General features: G+C 40.0%; 1 protein-coding gene across 10 annotated transcripts in view; it reads left to right on the forward strand.

Annotated features, from left to right (window-relative positions):
- The first annotated feature begins 315 nt into the window (after nt 1-315).
- Nucleotides 316-19574, forward strand: part of AFDN (afadin, adherens junction formation factor) — a 129349-nt gene continuing 110090 nt past the window's right edge. For all 10 annotated transcript variants that reach the window (XM_050709788.1, XM_050709789.1, XM_035538642.2 and 7 more), the window contains exon 1: nt 316-485. In XM_050709788.1, the coding sequence (XP_050565745.1) occupies nt 375-485 (111 nt within the window). In that variant the 5' untranslated portion in view covers nt 316-374. The remainder of the gene's footprint in view (nt 486-19574) is intronic.

Below are 19574 nucleotides of genomic sequence, written 5' to 3' on the forward strand. Positions count from 1 at the left end.
AGCCGGGAGACACCGCGGCGGCCGCCGCCGAGTCGGGGCATCCTTCCTCCTCCTCCTCCTCCTCCTCCTCCTCCTTCTTCCTCCTCCTCCTCCTCCCCCTCCCCGCCCCCCGCCCTTCCCCCTTTTTCTTTCTCTCCTTCCCCGCCGTCCGCCGGGGCCGATCGCTATCGGCAGCCGCGACCCGGGGCGTTTCCGTGGCGGCCGCCACCACCGAGGGCAGAGCCGGCCCCTCCCTCCCCGGCCGCCACCGGGGGACCCCCCCCCCGCCCGCCCCTCGCCCGGGGCTCGGCGGAGAGGGCCCGGCCGCGGCCCCGGCTCGGCTCGGCTCGGCTCGGCTCGGCTCCCCGGCGGCGGCAGCGCCGGGCTCGGCGAGGATGTCGGGCGGCGGCGGCAGCCGGGAGGAGGAGCGGCGCAAACTCGCCGACATCATCAACCACTGGAACGCGAACCGGCTGGACCTGTTCGAGATCAGCGCCCCCACCGAGGTGAGCGACCCACCGGCGGCACCCCCGGGTGGCCCCGGCACCGCCACCGGGGCACGGCTCGGCTCGGCCCGCCCGGAGGTGCAGCACCGCGCCCGGGCCTGGCCGCGCCCGCCGCCGCCTCCCGGGGGGGCACCGCGGCCCCTGCCCCAGCCCGCGGGGGGCCGGGGGGGGGCGGGGAACGGCGAGCCCCCAGCCGCCCGCGGGCACCTCCGGGGGGTCCCCGTGTGTGTGCGTGCCCGCAGCCCCCCGGCACGGGCAGGGCAGCCGGGGCCTTTGTGCTCGGTGCTGCCGCGGCTTTGTGCGAGCAGCCAGCCCCGGCCAGGCGACCTGCCCTGCCCGGCCCTGCCCAGCCCCGGGGGGGGGCTTGCGGGAGCCCCCGGCACCGGCAGCAGGTCCCCGGTTCACGTGTGGCCGTACCGGAAAAACACAGCGGGTCGTTTCTTCCCGGCGAAATGGGCGTTTCCAGGGGTTCGGGCAGGCTGAGCTTACTTTTTAAAGAAAATATATTAAAAATAACAGGCCGTGCCCACGGCAGCGCAGCCCCCCTCTGGCGTGGGGGCCCGTCACGCGTGTGCCCACGGCAGGAGGAGGAGGAGGAGGAAATTCACACTTGCTCCTGGCCTGGCCCTGATCCGGGTTGTTTATTAACACAAGTCTCCGGTGAACCGTGGAGGCTTGGCCTCGCAGCCTACTCCTGCGCCCAGGCTGCTGGGCCAGCCGCGGAAAAGTCTTGGGTGCGACTCCACGTTGTTGTTTTTTTTTGTTGTTGTTTTTTTCCAGTCACAATAGCTTGAAAATGAGCGCCCTGGATGTTTGCGGCGCTTGTTGCACGCCGCTTCCAGAACGCTGGCAGAGGGTGGTTTGGGGGTTCTTGCCCCTTGCGCTGCTCACCGTAGCACTGGTCGTGCTGCTCAGGTTTTACCGATACTGCTGTTAGCTGGCAGTTGCTTGTTCCAAAAATTGGGCTGATAGTAGCACAAAGGAGCCTCCACGGTTGTTGTGGAGCTGCAGGTTGGCAGCTGGCTGTCTGCAGCCGGCTTGTTGTCTGGGTCATGCATTTGTCCACTCCCCGTGCCTTCCAACTCCGACCTCTTTTCTTCTTTGTGTTTGTGAGAAGTTGTACTTATATCCTTTTGTAATAGCTGGCTTAACAAATGTTACCGTGTTCTAGGTCAGCCTTGCGTGTTTGTCATACTGAACTAGATTTTGCACAAAAGCTCTCGGCCTCATTGTATGTACTATGCAAAGAAACATCGATTTTGGTTGCGCTAGCTCCACACTTCTGTGGTTTAAGCCTGTGAACCTGTGCAGGAACATACTTACTGCTGTCAGCGATGACATTTATTTCAGTTGAACTACTGATAGTAAAAATTAAGTGCAGGGATATCTCTGAACATCTGAGCTTTTTAGAGCACTGCGTCTAACGACTTCTGATAAGACTGCAGGTGTCTACAGTAAAGTGACAGTGGGTAACAGTTTTGGAGTAAAGTATGTTTTCCCTCCAGATAATTACGAGTCCAAAAGCTCACGCTTGTCTCACCATTACACTGAGCTGATGCAAGTTTGGCAGTATTTTCAACCCAGATGACGGTGTGATTGACTTGCATGCTATTTATCGGCTCAAATAAAAGCCCTTTTACCAGACTGCTTGAGAGATGCCAGCCCTCTTGTTTTCTGCGCTGTTTCTGGCTCGGCTTGGAAATAAGGCACACCGTACTTACCGTGGAGGCTGCAGCAGGTGTAGCTTCTGTGAAGACACAGTGGCTTGGATGTGGCTTTTGCTTGGGTGTACCTGGTCCGGCTCCGGTTGTGTCGTTTTAAACTGTTCAGGCACGGCTGTTGGCAGGCTGCATTGAGGCGGCAGCGAGCACGTGCCAGCGCTGCGAGCTGTCACCCAGGAGCTCCTGATTGTATATATCATGTTCTGAATATCGAGACCTGCTGCCTCACAGTCATTCACCAGGCATCCCTTCAGTGTAAACAGTCTGCCTTAAGTGACTTCTCCTTTGAGTTTCCTGCGTACAGACGGTAGGCATTTCCAGAGGAGCTAATCTCTTCCTTAACAGTAGGGTTTAAAGTAGCTTTTATTCCAAAAAGAGAAGTGAAATCTAATGTAAAATGCTCCCAGTCCATTGGGTCCGTGCTGCTTCAATGAAAAGTGTAAAACGTGACTTGGTTTTGGATGTCCAGAGTAGGGTTCTGAACCTAGTTTAAATGTGTGATTGTTTTTCAGGGAAATACTTCATGAAATGAATCAGTCTGAATTCCTGTTAATATTTCATTGTGTGGACCGGCCCTCAGGGATTAGGTATCCACTTCTCTATTTGCCTCTCTTCAGAGTTAGGCATGAGTTGTTTCTTAGAGCATGCTGCCGGTGAGATAGTGGGAAACAAGAGCCTTGGGTAGGGCGTAGAGTTGAGTTGTATTACTAATTTTCTCCTAGCTTGTTATGTGATATGAATAGTTAAGTCATTCAGTGCTACTTTTCCTTAGCAAGACAGGGAGCAGGGGAGCTTCTGTTCAGTGGTCAAAATTAGGTATTTTTCTCTCTGTGAGAGAAGAAATGGGAGGAAGAAATGTGAGTCTTCTTGGGAGCGAGGGTTTCCTATCTTTATCTACTAATGCTTTCACTGAAGTCACGTGTGGGCTCAGGCTTGAGAGCAAGATAATTTTAATGTTGTTAGGCTTTTACCTATTTTAACACTTGTTGCTGCTCTGAGAAATCTGTGAATAGTTTGCATTCTGTTCCTTCTGAAGACTTTTTAATACAGAAATTAGTTGAGAGCAGCTCTATGGCTTGAGGGGCTTGTAAATGAATAAAGTCAAAGTTTTGTTTTTGAAGTTTTAGCAGCTAATAGTCGTTAAACCCTAGTGTTGTCCAGAGTGGTGCTAGGTACAGATCCTTGCTAAAGGGCTGTGTAATGCCGAGTAATTTGAACTTCATTAAAGCAAGCTTTATTGTCTCCACTTTAAATGATGAGACAGCTACTCACTTCAGCAAGTCTAAAAAAGATACAGCAGGTTTTTGGGAAGTGTGGGCTGAATCATGTTTTTGTTGGAAAATTGGAAATGAAACAGTATGTAAATCATTTTCTTTAAATCTGTTTCCCCTTCCTGTTCCACTTTCCCCTTGCCTTTCTCTGCATTATTACCAAGTTTTTGGATTCTTCTAATATTTGGCTTGCTTTTTTCCCTTTTTTTGGCCAAGAATGGAAACACAGTAAGAAATCTTCAGACCTTTTGCAATAGCAAGTAAATTGAGGCTTTGATCTTGATTTAAGTCTTCAGTGATTATAGTAACCAAAGTTTCCAAATGGGAAAAACTTTGAACTAATGACTTGATAACAAGCATATAATGTTCAGAAGCTCGTAGATCAAAAAAAAATATGCATAAATGCAATTTTTTTCTTCAATGACGTTGCTTATTGGAATTATAGTGATTGATTATATAAAGTGTGTATGGAGGCTTTGGGTGAGAGTGAGGAAAGCAAAAGCATTGGAGACCAGTGCATTTATCACTCTCAAATACAATAAATGTAAATCTTCTGAAAGCATTTAAGATTTGTTGGTTTAAGATGCCATACATCAACTGGGCATTTTAACTGTTGTTGATCTTAATGACAACATACAGTTTCATCTTTAATGTGTGCTTTGATAACTGCATAAGAGAAAAAGAGAAGCACTAATTTTTTCTGAACATGGTTTGTGGATTAGGAATGAGAGTAGCATGTGTTGTTTTCGTTTTTTTTTTTTGAGAAGGACGCTTTTTAGAATGGCTGGGGTTTTTGTCATAACTGCCTGAGGGCTCAGGGGTTGTTGTCAGAAGCATTGATTTGTTGTTGTTTCATTTTCTGATGGAGAAAGCTTTTCTGAACTGATCTAATATACCTCTGTATTAACAAATATAGAAAAGTCTAATAAAACTCAGAGAAGTAACAGGCTTTGTATTGAGAATAACTCGTAATAGTGTATTTAATTTTTAAATGGCCCTAGCTTAAAACAAGCCACAAAGCCATAAATGAAGAAATTCAGTGATTTTTTTTTTTTTTTATGTTATCTGTTTTGTTGTTGTTGTTGCCAGAGAACAACTTGTGTAGGCACAGCAGCAAGGTACTAGGAATAACTCTCTAGCTCCTCAGTGCGGGGGTGTTTCTTGGGTGTTATTTGGTGTTTGTTTCTTTGTTTTGTTTTTGATACCGACTTCCCCCATCTACTGGTACTGTATATGTATTTGGTCTAGTCAGTACATTTTAAATTCTTTTCACAGGCTTTAAATACAAATAAGTAATCTATTTAAGGAAGGTGTTTACACAGTGCAGCAGATAACAGGATACATTAAGGCTGATACAGTTTTTGTGTTTATTCTTTGGATTCAGATCTGATTCTGGTTCACAGAGTGTTGCAAATAATTATCATGGGGATGCCTGGTATATGCCCTGAGTTTGTAGTCTTTTCAGAATAGTTAATGCAAGCTGGTTGTTCAAATCCCATTAAAGCAATAAGAATTTGGGATCTTTTAAGTTTTAAAACCCCTGCAGATTCCTATCTGCATGGTTGCTCACCCATTCGCTTTTAAAAATCTGCCTCTGTGACTTTGAAAGAACTCGTGTTTTAAGATTGGGATTACCAATGACTGCCTATTGCAGTGGGGGCGAGACTGGTAGTGGAAGTGCAAGTCTGAAACTAGGTAATCATCATATAAATGGGAAAGATGCTTGTGCTTTCTCCATGCTTCGGATGCCACAACTTCCAGTAGATTTTAGTGGAACTCTGCAAAGTGTGTGGGTACCAAGAAGTCGATGAACAGATCTGACAATGAGATCTACAGTGCTATCTTTTTAAGTATACCAAACCCATAATATGGAAAATAAATTGTCTTTGCTACAAATGTTTAAGGTAATATTTAGACAGTCTGGAAAGGTGTCCTGGAAATTTAAAAGGTTGATGCCCTCACTGTTTAGCGAGTAGAATATATTCTGATTATCACTGAACAGGCACAGTTAAAGAGGAGGTTAAAACACTGAAGCATTAGTTATAGGTTAGCAATTTCTAATTGCAGCTTACTGAGATTGTTGGCTTCTGCATTAAAATGTCTGAAGAAAAGAAATCATGGACAGAGGTCTTCTCATTTGCATTAAAAGGACTGCTTGGAGATCAGTTCTGCTTTAACTGAGTAAAAGTGAATAGTCTGTCTTTACAAATGAAATATAATTGCTGCTATCTAGAGGGTGATAATAAGTTTGGACTAAGATCTCGACTACAATCTTACAGACAACAAACATAATAACATGGAAATACTTTTCTTTTAGGAAGAAGTTTTGTGCTATGCTTTTAGTATTTCTTATGTAAGTTATTTCTTGACTTAGTAGCTAATTAGGTCCATACGATTCAGACATACTGGCTTCAAGAATTTCCTCCTGATGTGTGAATCTGTTGCCTGAGTAAAATGCCATTGACAAGCGTTATTTTCCAATTGAAGAAAGCCTACCCCTCTGGAAATGCCAGGGATTTACTTTGTGTAAGTGTGCTTTTTCTGACAAAACTCTCCCCCTTTCAGAAGGGTTAAAACAAAATAAATGGAACACAGTTTAATGATGTTTGTGGACAAACTTGTTTTATAATTGACAAAATTTCACCTTTTTCCATACGAAATATCCATCCAAGTGGCATAAGGAGAACTAGAACTTAAATGGAAGGTGTTAAAATTTGACATGAGCTGGTGTTTGTGATAAGGTTGTAGATCATGAGAAAGCATTCTGGATTGATCTTTGCTTGAAAAGCCGCTTTGTTATAAATGAAGGGAAATAGATTATGACTATCCAAAATTCAGAGCATTCCACTAAAGAATAACTTCAGGTTTTGGCCAATGTTTCTGTTGAAGATGAAGTTGAAAATCTCAGTATGAATTAATAAGCTCAATGTTATAATAAACTTAAGTGAAGTCAAACTTAGCAGATGTTCCAGATAGGTCATGGGGTACTTGTTCTCTCTTTCAAAATGTAGAACTTCAAGCTAATGCAAGCCTCTTCTGAAGTACACTTGAGTAAAGCATTGCTTAGATAATTTGGGGGTTTGGGAGATTTGGGGCTAGAAAAAATGTTTACATATAAAATATGTTTTGAGCATTGCTCATTTCAGTGAGTAAAGATGTATGGGGTTTTAGTTTGTGGAAAAGATCTGAACCTCTTAATTTCTGCTGTTAAGATTGTTGCATTGGTTTTGACCATCTTTTCTTCTTGCAGAATGATTTTTAACTTAAAATAGTTGCCAGTAGCTAAATGCTGTAGCATTTTAGGAGGATAGTTTTATAACTGAGTATCAACATAGTGAATGATTGCAATAAGTGTTAAATAATATATTCCAATAACGTTAATTGCTTCAGTAATTAAGACGAAGACAAGTGGGCAACACATGTTGCATTATGTGTAGCTCATAGAGTTAAGTATTGCAGTATAACCAACTGGCATGGAGTTTCTGCTGTATAGTTTTGTACAAGACTTGAAATGATTAAATAATGTTGAACATGCGTTTCACTGCAAATTTCTTGAGGTTTGTGTAAGAATAGAGCACGATGCATTTCTCTTGCTGAATGAAGTGCAAGTTCATTAAAAAGGAAGGTACTCAAAGGCCAGTGCTTTTTCCAAATTTTTGTTTTTTCTTTGCTCTCTTTTCCCTCCATATGTTCATTTTCTCATCTCCTTCCATGTTCCTTTATTTCAAGGAAGGAAATGTAACCTTTCCCAATTTGCATCAAGATGCTACTTTTATTATTTGCCAAACAGTTAAGAATATGGTAACTGAAGCTGAAATTTACAAGACCAACACAAATTTTTGGTGTTTTCATTCAGTTCAGTGGACTCTGTAAATCAAGTGTTCAAATCTTTTCCAAGTTGTTGGTAGTGTGTTTTCTGTAGCCAAGCTGTATATCAGAGCTGGCTCTTTTATTGTCTTAGCCCCGTAGTTGTAAAGATAAAATTAAGATTGAAATATTCTTTCAATCAAGATAAACCAAACTAAGTGTTAGGTGGCTTCTCCGGTTATATACGTGACTTAGCTCATAAATCATGTTGTCAGAGTTTAAACACTGCACGTTTTTTTCCCCCTAATCTTTAATTGTGGATAAAGGACTGCTTTTTCGGGACTACCTATCCAGAAATTTGGTAATCCAAGATGAAGATGGGAGGCAACTGAGATAAAACTCTATTGATGAAAAATAGTTCAGGTCTAGCAGTAACACTGTCTTCATGAACCATATCATTCCTTGTGAACTTCTGCATAATGAGCAAGTTTTGTATGTTCATAGCAACTTTTTGCAGTGGGAGGGTAGGTTTTTCCATGTGGTTAGTTGCCCTCGATCATCTAATTGCTCTGCCTTTCATGGCTGTCTAGTTTGATCCTTCAGTCTCACAAGAGAACCAGCTTTGACATGAAGTCCACACACATCATCGTCGTCTTTCTTTCAGTACTCACCTGGGTTGCTGACGCATAGGTGACTTCTTTTCTTTCTCTGTTAGGGGTGTATAACTTGGTAAAAACATTTTGTGTAGTACTTAGGGATTATGGCCATCTACCTCTGTTTCAGGTTTTAGTCTTAAGGTGATCAGCTGTGAAATGCTTGGTGGGTGTTGTTATGATATATTTCTTGACCTTCTGTAGAGCTGCTCTCCTTCCTTGTGTGCTCACCTCGACGTTAGGCCCTTAGCTCAGCTCCTCTTCAGACTGTCTTCTAGCCTGGCTATTTCTTACTGGTGCATTTCTTAAGTGCATTTCTTACTGGTTTTTGAATCTCTTCATATAAATTGAGAAGTCTGGTAGTAGAATTTATGAATGTCCTGATGAAGATTGCGTATTACTCATCTTGTATAAGTTTGTTGCTCTCATTTGTTCCAGTCACACTTTTGAGAGCAGAAATCACAAATAATCAACTTTTGCTTTTTTTTTTTTTTCTTTTTAATGGTACATCTCGGTATGTCTTAGGAGTAATTATTGATGAATTTCTGATTTTACTTGTGTACTCTAAGAGTAGAAGATGCACTAGTCTTTAAAAAAATAGTTAGGAGCTATTGTAGTAATTATATTCGATGACATCAGAAAACCTTCTGGTTTGTATTTTGAAGCTGAGTGTGTGTTTGAATACATGATTGCTAATGCCGGGTCAACTCTTGGGTAAACATTCTAGAAAAGGTTTTGTGGAGTACAGCCCTGGTTGCTATATAGTGCTGGCACGATGAAACAAAAATGATGTTGTGTGTTTAGTGGCTTCAGGGTTTGGTTTGTTTGTTCATTGGTTAGCACAAATCGAGTTGTTGTTTTCATGTTCCTCAGCTAGAACTGAGGAATATGAAAGCTCCTGCAAAAACTTACTATCTGGTACTAGATTTACAATTTATTGATAATTCTCCTAAGACTTGCCCTCGATGAATTGTGTCCCAGGGCATGGCTGTATTTCTGGTCTATTGCATAGTGAAAGCACCTTTATAACAGGGAAAAAGTGAAAGAGTTGTTTGTCTATTGGCCAGATAAATACTGTTGCCAAAGTATGTTGTCCATAGCAGTATCTGTGATCTAAAGTTTCAATGCCCATTTTTTTTCAAGCACTGGAGGAGTGGCTTAGCATAGCTTTCTCTTTGTCAGATGAGTTCCCTTGTCAGTCCACCTTCGGGTGTTCTCTTACAGGCAGAGACACAACTTAATTGGAGTGTCATGCTTTTCCATATATGATCATTGTATTGCTGACAAAACGCAGTGGAAGATCAGAATCCCCCTTCTCAATGCAGATTAGCGACTGCTGCATAGCCTATGGTTGGGCAAAAGAGTTCAAACAACAAAGAAAGCCTCTCCTCCCCCAGTGGCTACAGCAACAAAAGGTCCCCTTCTCCCCCTGCCCTCCCAGAAGCTGCTCTGCTTCGAGCATTGCAGCAGTTTGAAATTAAAATCTAATAGTAATAAAAAGCTTTTAACCATTTTGTTGTTTTCATTTTTAGTAAAAGCAATTATTCTAGGTGCTTCATTTCAAAAGCATCAGCATAGTGCTGTCTGTGACTTCCTGGACAGGAAAATGCGTATGTAGAAACAGACCAGGTTGTACGAAGTTTTGTTTTGGAAAGTTTGCATTGATAAAATTTTCTTTATAATACAGTTTCTCTTATGTTGAGAGATCTGGAGAAATCAGTCGTACGTGCACCTTCTCTCACACACATACACACACACTTATATATATTAGTAATATTTACAGTGTTTGGATTATATCCAGACATTTCATACTACTTGTAGAATACTGGGGATTTTATTAGGAAACATGTAAGTTGCTTCCGTATAAAGTGTTAGTCTTACTGTATATGAGTACTACTGATTTCCAATGTGGACAGATGGAAATGTAAAAAGATTTCTTTAACACTTACTGTATGTATTCTGACAATTCAAAGACTGCGATATTTTTCACATCTAGACAAGGAAAAGAATTCGATATTTGTGGTGGAAAGACAATGCTAACGAAAACATTGCTCTATCCTGCTAATTGGTTTTGGTTGATTGCTTATATATCTAGTGTTTGCTGTATAGTGGGGAAACTAAAAAGTGGAATTACGTAAGATTGTTGCATTTTGTGTTCTAATTCCTTTGCTTTGTTGAAATCTTTGATTAAGAAACAACTGTTTCCTTTCTAAATTTTTTATTGAGATGTTCTAACGAAGTTCTTCTTTCATTTGTAATAGAGAGATACTGGAATACTTTTGATAAAATCTCCAGAAATACGGCAAATGCATCTATTATTAACAGTGTTTTTGTTGTTGTTGTAGTGCATCAAGGATTATTCCAAGAAATTCAGCTTCAGCGCCCGTAACAAACTGTTTTCAGGCAGATAAGGATTGATAAGTAGGCTATGAAAAAAAGAGACCAATAAAGTAATTTTATGCAGACTATTGGCGTATTCACTGAAGCCGTTTAGAAGTATCTAGAGACCTAATCATCCCAAAGTGATGAAATTGTTACATTCCCAGTAAGTGTTCAAGATGTGAGCTGAATTTGAAATTTCTCAGGTGTTTTAGCATTTTAATGGGAAAAAATGTGGAAGAAGAGAGAGATTTTATCCTTGAACTTTGTCAGGATTTACATTGAGAATTTTTTTTGTTACCTTTTGATTTCTGTCTATATGTATGCAGTTTTTGAATAAAATTGGCCTGTAAGGTAGGATCTGTGATGATCTTAGTGTTCAAATTTTATAACGTTCAAAACTTTAGTAGAATTTTCCAAAGTAGTAATGAAGAAAATCACTTAACAATATGATACCTTCTTGTATCTTCAGTATTAGTTTTGAAAGAGTTGCTAATTCTTGTTGTTTCCAAATAAGTTGTTTGCAGTCTACTACAAACTCCAGAATTCTTCTGTTTGATCAATTCTTCTCGAGTCTTCAACTCAGAAAACCAGTGCATCAAGTTTATTAAGATTAACCGACTTTGAAAACTTTGGCTGCCTTCTCAAAGAAATATTCATTCATCTTGAGTGACAAGTGTCAGGGAGCAGCACAAAACTTGGACAGCATTGTACTGACATGAAGCAGTCGCATGCTAAAGCGAAGTATTGTACAGCACTCTGATAATGAAGTCTGAGGTTTGTAGAAACCTACAGAAACTCAGCACTTACCTGAAGTGTCTGTTTTTGGTGTTCCACATTTGTCTCCAGCTCTTTCAGCATCCTTGTGTGCATTGGATGCTCATAGGTACCTGTGCACATTGTTACGAATGCACTGATCGGCTCTCTCAGTACCAGTCCGCTTAGGACCCTTCTCTTCCACACTTCCCTCCATGCTGCTGGGAAGAGAATTCTGCACCACTGGGAAAAATTCTGTCCTAACCACCTCGAAGGTGTTCGGGGTCGTACTCACAGCAGTCAGGCTAGAGCTAGCTTTTTGCCAAATCGTGAGGGTAAGCAGGGTGGTTCTTTCTGGTGCAATATGGCAAGGGCATTTGCTCTGATCCGTGACAGGCGTGACTTTTTTCCAAGTTCCAGGTCCCTTATGAGGTAATACCCTGACAGTATCAGATAGAGTAGTCTATTCCTCAGCTAAACATTACTCTGGATTGCATCTCGGGAAGTCTGCATGTAGAATGAAATACCAGAATATTTCTGATAGCTTTATACTCTTGATTTCTGAAGTAAAATACTGAAGAACACTGCTTTTTGGCATGGTTGATGGATGCTTAAGCAATCTGAAGCCTTTTCTAACTTCAGCGGCTGTAAAAGAGGATGAATAGTACTTATGTGTGTACATACTCTGTCTACAGCCCCTTCTTCACCCAATTCTCATAACTTCTGAGGTACAGAAAGAAAGATGGCAGTGTTTGTCGCCTTCTTTCCATCACAGCCACCCGATTGCCATCAAATGGGTTGCTTTCTGCATCTCGGAGCTGTCCATCTCTTTCTCTTCCAGGTACGTGGTGATGGTGAAAGGCAGGGATGCTTTTTTTTCTGCTGCTGCTCAGCAGTTGCTGAACCTCATTCTTACCACTTTTACAGAATTCAGAGATACTGAATAGTAGCAGTTAAATTTGTCTGCTGATATTTGCTGTGGCTTTCAAAAACTTTGGCGAGCCTTTTCCCTTCATTATCTTCCACTCCCAATGTCTGGCTGGTGTTAAATGATGACATTTTAATTGGTGCTCAGTTTATTTCAAAAGTTCCTTTCCTTACATACGTGAAATCGAACGGAAATGAAAAAGACATTTGACAAGTTGAGGTCCTGCCAAACCTTACCCCATTTGTTGGGAAAAGATAATCACTTGCCGTATACAAATGGATTTTCTTTTTGTATTAACTGAGCTTTCCTGTTCATCTATGTCAGGACAAAACAACACACTGTAGTCTACTTCTTTCTATACGTTAAGTATTGATTTAAGTGTTTCATAGGTAGAATAGCTATGCTGGTTATTTTTATGGGGTGCATTTTTTTTTTTGGGGGGGGGGAGGGGGCTTGTTTTTGGTAATGAGGAATTTTGAGTCTGTAACTCAGGAGAAGAGGCAAATGATCAAAAATGTTTGGAAACCATTGATATTGCTGATTGTTTTGGTTAGAATGCTTCCGGAAGATGCTATTAAACAAGATGAGATTTAAATCATCCGTGACTTCTGTTTGTGTGTAGATGTGGCCTTCTCTTAATCTGTCTTGTGTTTGTTTAAAAGACATCTAGCATTCTCACTTTGTTGTAATGGCTACAGGACAATAGGATGGGAAAATAGCAGTGCATATACATGAAGTAACATGTTGAAAATGATGTAGCAAATCTGGTTACTACAGAGCCAGAAATAGACGCCAGATTTTATTCATGTATGCAGTTTGCTATTTGCTAGGTCACACTAATTTGAGATTTCATCTTATAAAACGTGGCCAAAAAGAGTTATTCGCATCTAGCATGTCATTTGTCCCATCCCAGTTAAGTCTTAAGTTGACCTGTATGGCATGGCTGAGAATGCCCCTCTTCTCCATTTGGTACCTGCAAACAGTGTGAAAAAGATTATGCATCTTCATAGAAAACTTGAATCATCTTTTTATTTCTTTGTTTCAAAAATACCGAAATATCAAGCTTACATGAGATGGTCTCACCTTGGTAAACTGGTAACTGTTAACTTTTGAACTTGCTGAATAATTTCTCTTCTCCAGATGTGTAACTTTCTGGTATTCAAGATGCAGGGAAAATTATCAACGGTTAATTAAGACAAGTGTGTATATATATATATATATATATATATATATGTTTTATTAATATTCTTAAAGCGATCCCAAATGCAGGAGAAATTCAAAATCCCCAAATGATTTGTAATTATAAAACAGAAGAAAAATCAACACTTCTTGAACTAGTTACTCAAAGTACCTAATGTTAAAGATGGCGCGCTTCTCTTTGTGGATAATAGTTAAAAAAAAAAAAAAAAAAAGGCACGTACATTCTTAGTTAACACCATATTAAATCAAAAAAAAATCTGTATTTGAATTTTTGTATTGTACAAATAAGCCTGGAAAAATTTGCAGTCTGCAGAAATAGGAAAAGGAAACAGTAGTTAGCACAAACTGCACTGGGAGAGATTATTGATTGCTGTTTAAATAAGAGAAAAAGGGGCTAGAGGTGCCTTCTACTTTAAACACCCTTCCACTTCTGTCTACTGCAGTCTTTGTTTCTTTACAGACTCTTTTTTTTCAGGTCATCTTTTCATATTCTTGTGACACACTCAGTCACTAACAAGAGGTTAGACCTGTCTTTCAGCACAACTTCACGTTGCGTTAATTCCGATTTGCTGCTAGGATTCTTTGGATAATATCTTAAGTTAAAGCCTAAATTGTTTCGCAGTGAGTCAGAAGATACTTGAAATCTTACAGGGTAGTATCGCCTACATTAACTATGTTTTAATATCTGAGTAAGCCAAACCAAGTTACTAAATGCTTTTGTAATCTGAGCCTGTTTAAACTCGAAATACTCCTGTTCACGGTTAATCATCTGCATTAATGTTTGTATTGTAACTTGTCCTTGGTTCATGTGCCGCTGAAATGACAGCCCTTTGATAAGAATAAAATAAAGGTTATTTAATAGAACTGTGTAATGTTTCAAGCATTTCAAGAAAATGCTTGAAAGTAAGCAAGCAATTCATTTTTAGTCTTTTTTTAGTCTTTGTAGTTTTTGCAATGAAAGGTGGGAGTTTCTTAGCTGACATTAACTGGATGTCTAAGTCATGTAACTGACTGCAAAAATAGCTACTGGGCAGAAGTGCACCACTTACTGAGAATAGGAATTCACGTACAATAGCATTGGGAAACACTTCTGGTGACTCCTGATTAATGTGACTGCAGAAACCGGTTTTGCTAATCCAGTGCTACGTGATAAAAACTGTAATTTGTCATCTTCTAGAATAAATCCTTAAAATAGAGCCAGTAGGGCTTTTTTTTGAAACACAGCTCCTCTGGTAATCAAATGTGCCATATAAAGGGTGAAATGTAAAGGGTGGATTCCCCAGTACAAAGTTACTTTCCTGGCTGGGGGAGTGTTTTTCACTTTATGTAATTTTAAAAAGCCTCTCAATCAAAATCACCTTTCAAAACCTCGTTGAAAGGTATACATTGTATGTTCAGATTGAAAAGTATTTCAAACTGTTTCTTCCCAAAGCTGAAGTGTATTTCAGAGCTTTTGAATTTTTGAAGTAGTGAAAAATAGTTGTCAAAAAAACTTACTTTGCCTTGTTTTAAAAATAAATAAATAGATTCTGCACTTGATTATTATCAAAACCTGCTTTTTGAGATCCATTTCTTCTAGAAACAGGCATGAAAATGTTCGTTGCTTTGCAATGTAAACTTCACTGATGATAAAGAATGGGTCCTTCATGACGCAGGAAGAATGTGTGTGTCTGAGCTCAGTATTTGTTGATCACAGCTTAAAAAATGTGGATGCTGAAATTCCTGTTTCTGACTCTGAGGTTGCAAAGTAATCCATCTGACTTTTCAGTATGGTTCTGTCCAAATGGGAGAGGTTGCAAAATGGGAGACCTGTATCATTACAGGGAAAATTGGACTTGCTCTTCTGTTGTTCTGTAGAACATCTGAAAAAAAAATGGCTTTGGCAAAAAAGGTGTTCTATTTCTGTTGGCTTTTCTGTTTCCCTTTAGCAATTTGAGACATTAAATAGCTTAAAATTTCAGGCTGAAGGCCTTGTGGAGGTGCCATCATTGGAAATTAACATCTTGAGGGGGAAGAATTTTTATGCTTGGTCAAGACTTCTTTATCATTTGGTTGTGTGTTTGTGCTCTAAAGGCACAAACGTATTTTGTGATGTATGGCAGCTTGACTTCAGCACAGAAGACTCGAGATTCCTATCTTCTAGAATCGGTTAAACTAATTAGTCAACTTCATTATTCCTGGCTTCTGCTGTATACAGTTTTGATCTTAAAAAATAATAATAAATCTGGAGCATAACTTTTGGGAGCTAAAACATACGCTATCTCTTGGATATGCATTTGAAAGGAATGAATCAAAAAGACGAATAAAAGAACTGTTCTCTTTTCTTGACATCCAAAAAAAAATAATAAAAATCCAAGCTAGTCATCGTCTTCAGTGCTTGGTTAGCTTAATCAGTTAGAATCAAGAAAACCCTTCATTTTTACATCACATCATTTGCAGAGAAACCGATACCAGAAACTGATCACCCACCTGTCTTCTGTGTTGAGAATTTCCACGCTTCTGACCATGTTTCTGTTTCGCTTGTGATTTTTGTGGACGTTACCTATCTTTCAGACATACAGTGATAACCCAGCGACAACTACTAAGTGTCAATTTGCTCTTAAAAGACAGCAAGGTGATCAAGATGTGGAAAGTAGTGTCAGTGGCATGATCTTCTATGCTCTCTGTATATGAGCTGTCATCTCGAAAGCTCTGGGTATCCAGTTTACAGTTTGGAAACAACTCCTTACTGACAGATGGAGAAATACCATATTGTTTTCTACAAGGAATCACTGTTGGTCTAGTATCAAATGCAAGGGTTGGTATTTACCTGAGAATTTTTTTATCATGAAATTATTTAGAATGACTAGGAACATCTTCGTTGTTAGCGTAGTTGTTTTCTAGAACCAGTGCTGTGAAAAATTCACATGGTGCAGGACCTAGACCAGCGTATTCTGAACAGTGTCTCCTTTGTCACGCAGCTGTAATTATACAGTGGCAGGTAGAAAATAAAAGACCATGACGTTTTTTTGACTGCATACAACTTATTAACTACATACTGGTGTGCCAGCTAAACTCAGTTTGCAGAAGAGAAGTCTTACTTTCTGAATGTAATTTAAGGAGAAGTTTAAAGTTGAATTGGATGCCTAGTATTTTGAGATTGTTAAGGTCAACCACAAGCGTACTATATATTTTTCTCCTTAGAATAAGACTGTTATCTTCTTTCCAAATTATTTTTGCCTTTCTTCATTGTTTTTTAAAAAAGGAGTTTTTTTCCTCAAAAAAGAGGAAAGTTGCTCATCTAACTCTTGTGGATTTGGGGCCTTTTGTTTCATTTTGTTCTCTTGTTTGTGAGAACCTGGAAAACATTCTTTTTAACATCTGAAGTTCAGATACATTTTGGGCCTGTTTCCGTCCATGATGTATCCTTGTTTGAAGTGAACGAGTTGATAAGTTTGAAACTGGACCGTTAATATAACTAGACTAGTGTTTCTTCATTCTTCTCGTAATCTCTCCTATCTTGCTTTGCTCCACTTTCCTTTTGTTCCTGCTTTTAGTTGTTTTTTCTTCTGATACTCTATTGCTTTGTGTGGTTCACCTTCAGAAGTTTTCTGCTGTGATTAGCGTGTGATTTTTATTTTTTAAATAAAAATCTGTCTGAAATCCTCTGGTAAACAAGCATGTTCAGAAGTACCATATACAACATAAAAAAAATCTCACCAGTTTGAGGATATGGGGCAGAATACTTCATATTTTGGTTTCTTTGAGCACCTCTGCTTCTGAATCTTTGCCTTAAATTTCTGGGTGTGTCTTGCTTTTTCTAATCTTTCATTGCTGTATGGTTGTATAATCTTTCTTGAAGAATGAACAGGACTTACCTGTTAAAAGAATCATTCTGACAGCTACTGACAAGCTATTTATGTGATAAAGTACGACTTTGTATCCTTAAAGGAAGAATGAGTTAGAGGCTAGTCTTAGTGCTGGTGAATAGTGTAAGCAAGCTTCTTTTAGAGCTGCTATGCGGTGTTTCACCTGATGATCTCTGAGATGATTTCATTTCCATCTGGTGTGGACTGCGTTGCATTAGATGGAGAAATGACTTGAGATATGTAGCAGAACCACACATCTAGGTTTCAGTGTCTTTCATGTTTGTCAGTTGGACTCACACCTGAAGAGAAATTGGAAAACATTATGCTGCTACTGAAACTACCATATTAATTTTTTTCATCCCTTGTGTCATGGCCCTTCCTGGGACGTACGTGTTGGGATATCTCAGTATCAGTGCTCTCCTGCTGGTCTAGTCCTTGATTATTCTGTGCTTGGAGCTCAGCTTGTATTAACTAAGGATATCTACCTGGTGTAATAATTGTTTTCTGTGGAAGAATAATTTTGGAAAATCAGTCCAAAACCCGTCCTCCATGGATGTTTAAATAACATCATAGGATAGTTTGGGTTGGAAGGGACCTCAAGGAAGTCTCTAATCCAATCTCCTGCTCAAAGCTGGGTTAGCCCTGAGGGCTTTATCCAGTGAGGTCTTGAAAACCCCCCAAAACTGGGTACTGTACAACCTCTCTGGGCAACCTCCTGCACTGCTTGACTGTTGTCATGGGGAAAAAACTTCTCCTTACATCCTCTTCTGCTTCAATTTATGTTTATTGTCTCTTGTCTTTCCACCATTCACTACTTGGTGAAGATCCTTACTGCACCTTCTTGATGGCTCTCTAGATATTGAGGGCTGCTTTGTAGGCCTGCCTAAAGCCATCTCTTTTTCAGGTGGAACAAACCCATTTTTTTCCAACTCTGCTCATAAGACAGGTTTCCATCCTTCTGACCATCTTGTGGCCCTCTGAACTTGCTCCAGTTTCTCTCTTTTTCCTGTATCAGTGACACAAAACTAGACTGAGTAGAGGGGGATAAGCATTTTACTTGATCTATAGACAGTAATCGTGTTAATGCAGCTCAGGATGCTGTTGGCCGGTTTTGCCAGGGCATGCTTCTGACTCACCTTCTGCTTGATGCCCACCAAGATCACCCGTTCCTTTTTAGCAGAGCTGATCCCTGGCCAGTCATTCCTGAGTGTATTCTTGCAATACATTACACCTTTCAAGGGCAGGGCTTTTGTCCACGTTGAACTCCATGGAAATCAGAAATGAAGGAGGAAAAAAAAAAAGGGGGGGGCAAAACAAACAAACAAAAAACCTTAAGAGCTCCCCTCCAGAAAACCCAAAGCAGAGAAGGGCAGGGGGATGTTACCACCAAATCCACCTTGCCAGAACGTCCCTTTTTGTGAAACGCTTACCTGTGTGCTTGAGTGCTTTGGATATTGAAGTGTTTAAATGCTTTGTTGAAGTTGAGTACTTAAAGTACAGCTTTCTGCTACCTCTACGCTGCCCACCTTCTATGACCAAAAGTATTTTAATGTTTCAGGATATATTGTACAGATCCTTTGATATAGGCATACGTCAAGGGAACATAGCTTATATGAGAGCTTTTTGGGGGAGAGAGTGAACAGGATCCTAATATTGCAGGACATGGTTGCACATTGTCTAAATCCCACTCTGCTCTGTTACTCTTTTCTGCGCCTGTATTTTCTCTTCCTCAGGACTGGAAGCCTGTAGCAGTTACTAAGTAGGTGATTGCAGTGGATGAGTTATACTAGATTTTTTTTTAATTGTTGTTGATATGTCCTTATTGTAGTAATTGCTTTTACTCCTCATTACTGCTAGTTTTATAACTCTGTATTTTGTGCAGTATAGAGTGTTAACAAGCTATTTTTTTCATATTGAATCTCTTGTTTTTTGTTTTGAATTCTGCTGTTGTGATACAGATCTCTGCATGATGTCTAAGAAAATCTTTAAATACCAGCGTGCATTGCTTGGGGCAAGCAGTAGCTGCTCAACGTTTCTTGCATTTGTGATCTTTAAAAACAAAGTTCTATCTATGAAACGTTAATTTTAACCACAGAAAAATCTTTTTTCATGGTATCAGAACTTCAAAATGTCTGGTATAGTTGGTTAGATATGGAGATTAGGTCAATTGCACGGAAAAGCAGTTATGCTGATAGTGTAACATTTTTTCATTGAAACTAGTTCTTTAGAATTTCTTCTAAGTAGACTATAATACTATCTGGCTGCAAATGTTTAATATTGCTATTTTTTGCTTCAATTAAATATTTTTACCATTAAAATTTAAACTTTGAAACTTGGGTTTTATGAATCTGTTAATTCTGTAAATGTTCCAAGGACAGTATTAACATAGCAGGAACATAAAACTGAAATAAGCCAAGCATACAAAATCCCCCAAATTCAATATTAAATGTTACATGTTGGTATTAAATTTAAACAAAGCTTTAAATCACCTTTCCTTCTTGTTATATTAGAACCTATATTGAAAGA

Source organism: Cygnus atratus, chromosome 3 (genome assembly GCF_013377495.2).
Source record: "Cygnus atratus isolate AKBS03 ecotype Queensland, Australia chromosome 3, CAtr_DNAZoo_HiC_assembly, whole genome shotgun sequence".
NCBI lineage: Eukaryota > Metazoa > Chordata > Aves > Anseriformes > Anatidae > Cygnus > Cygnus atratus.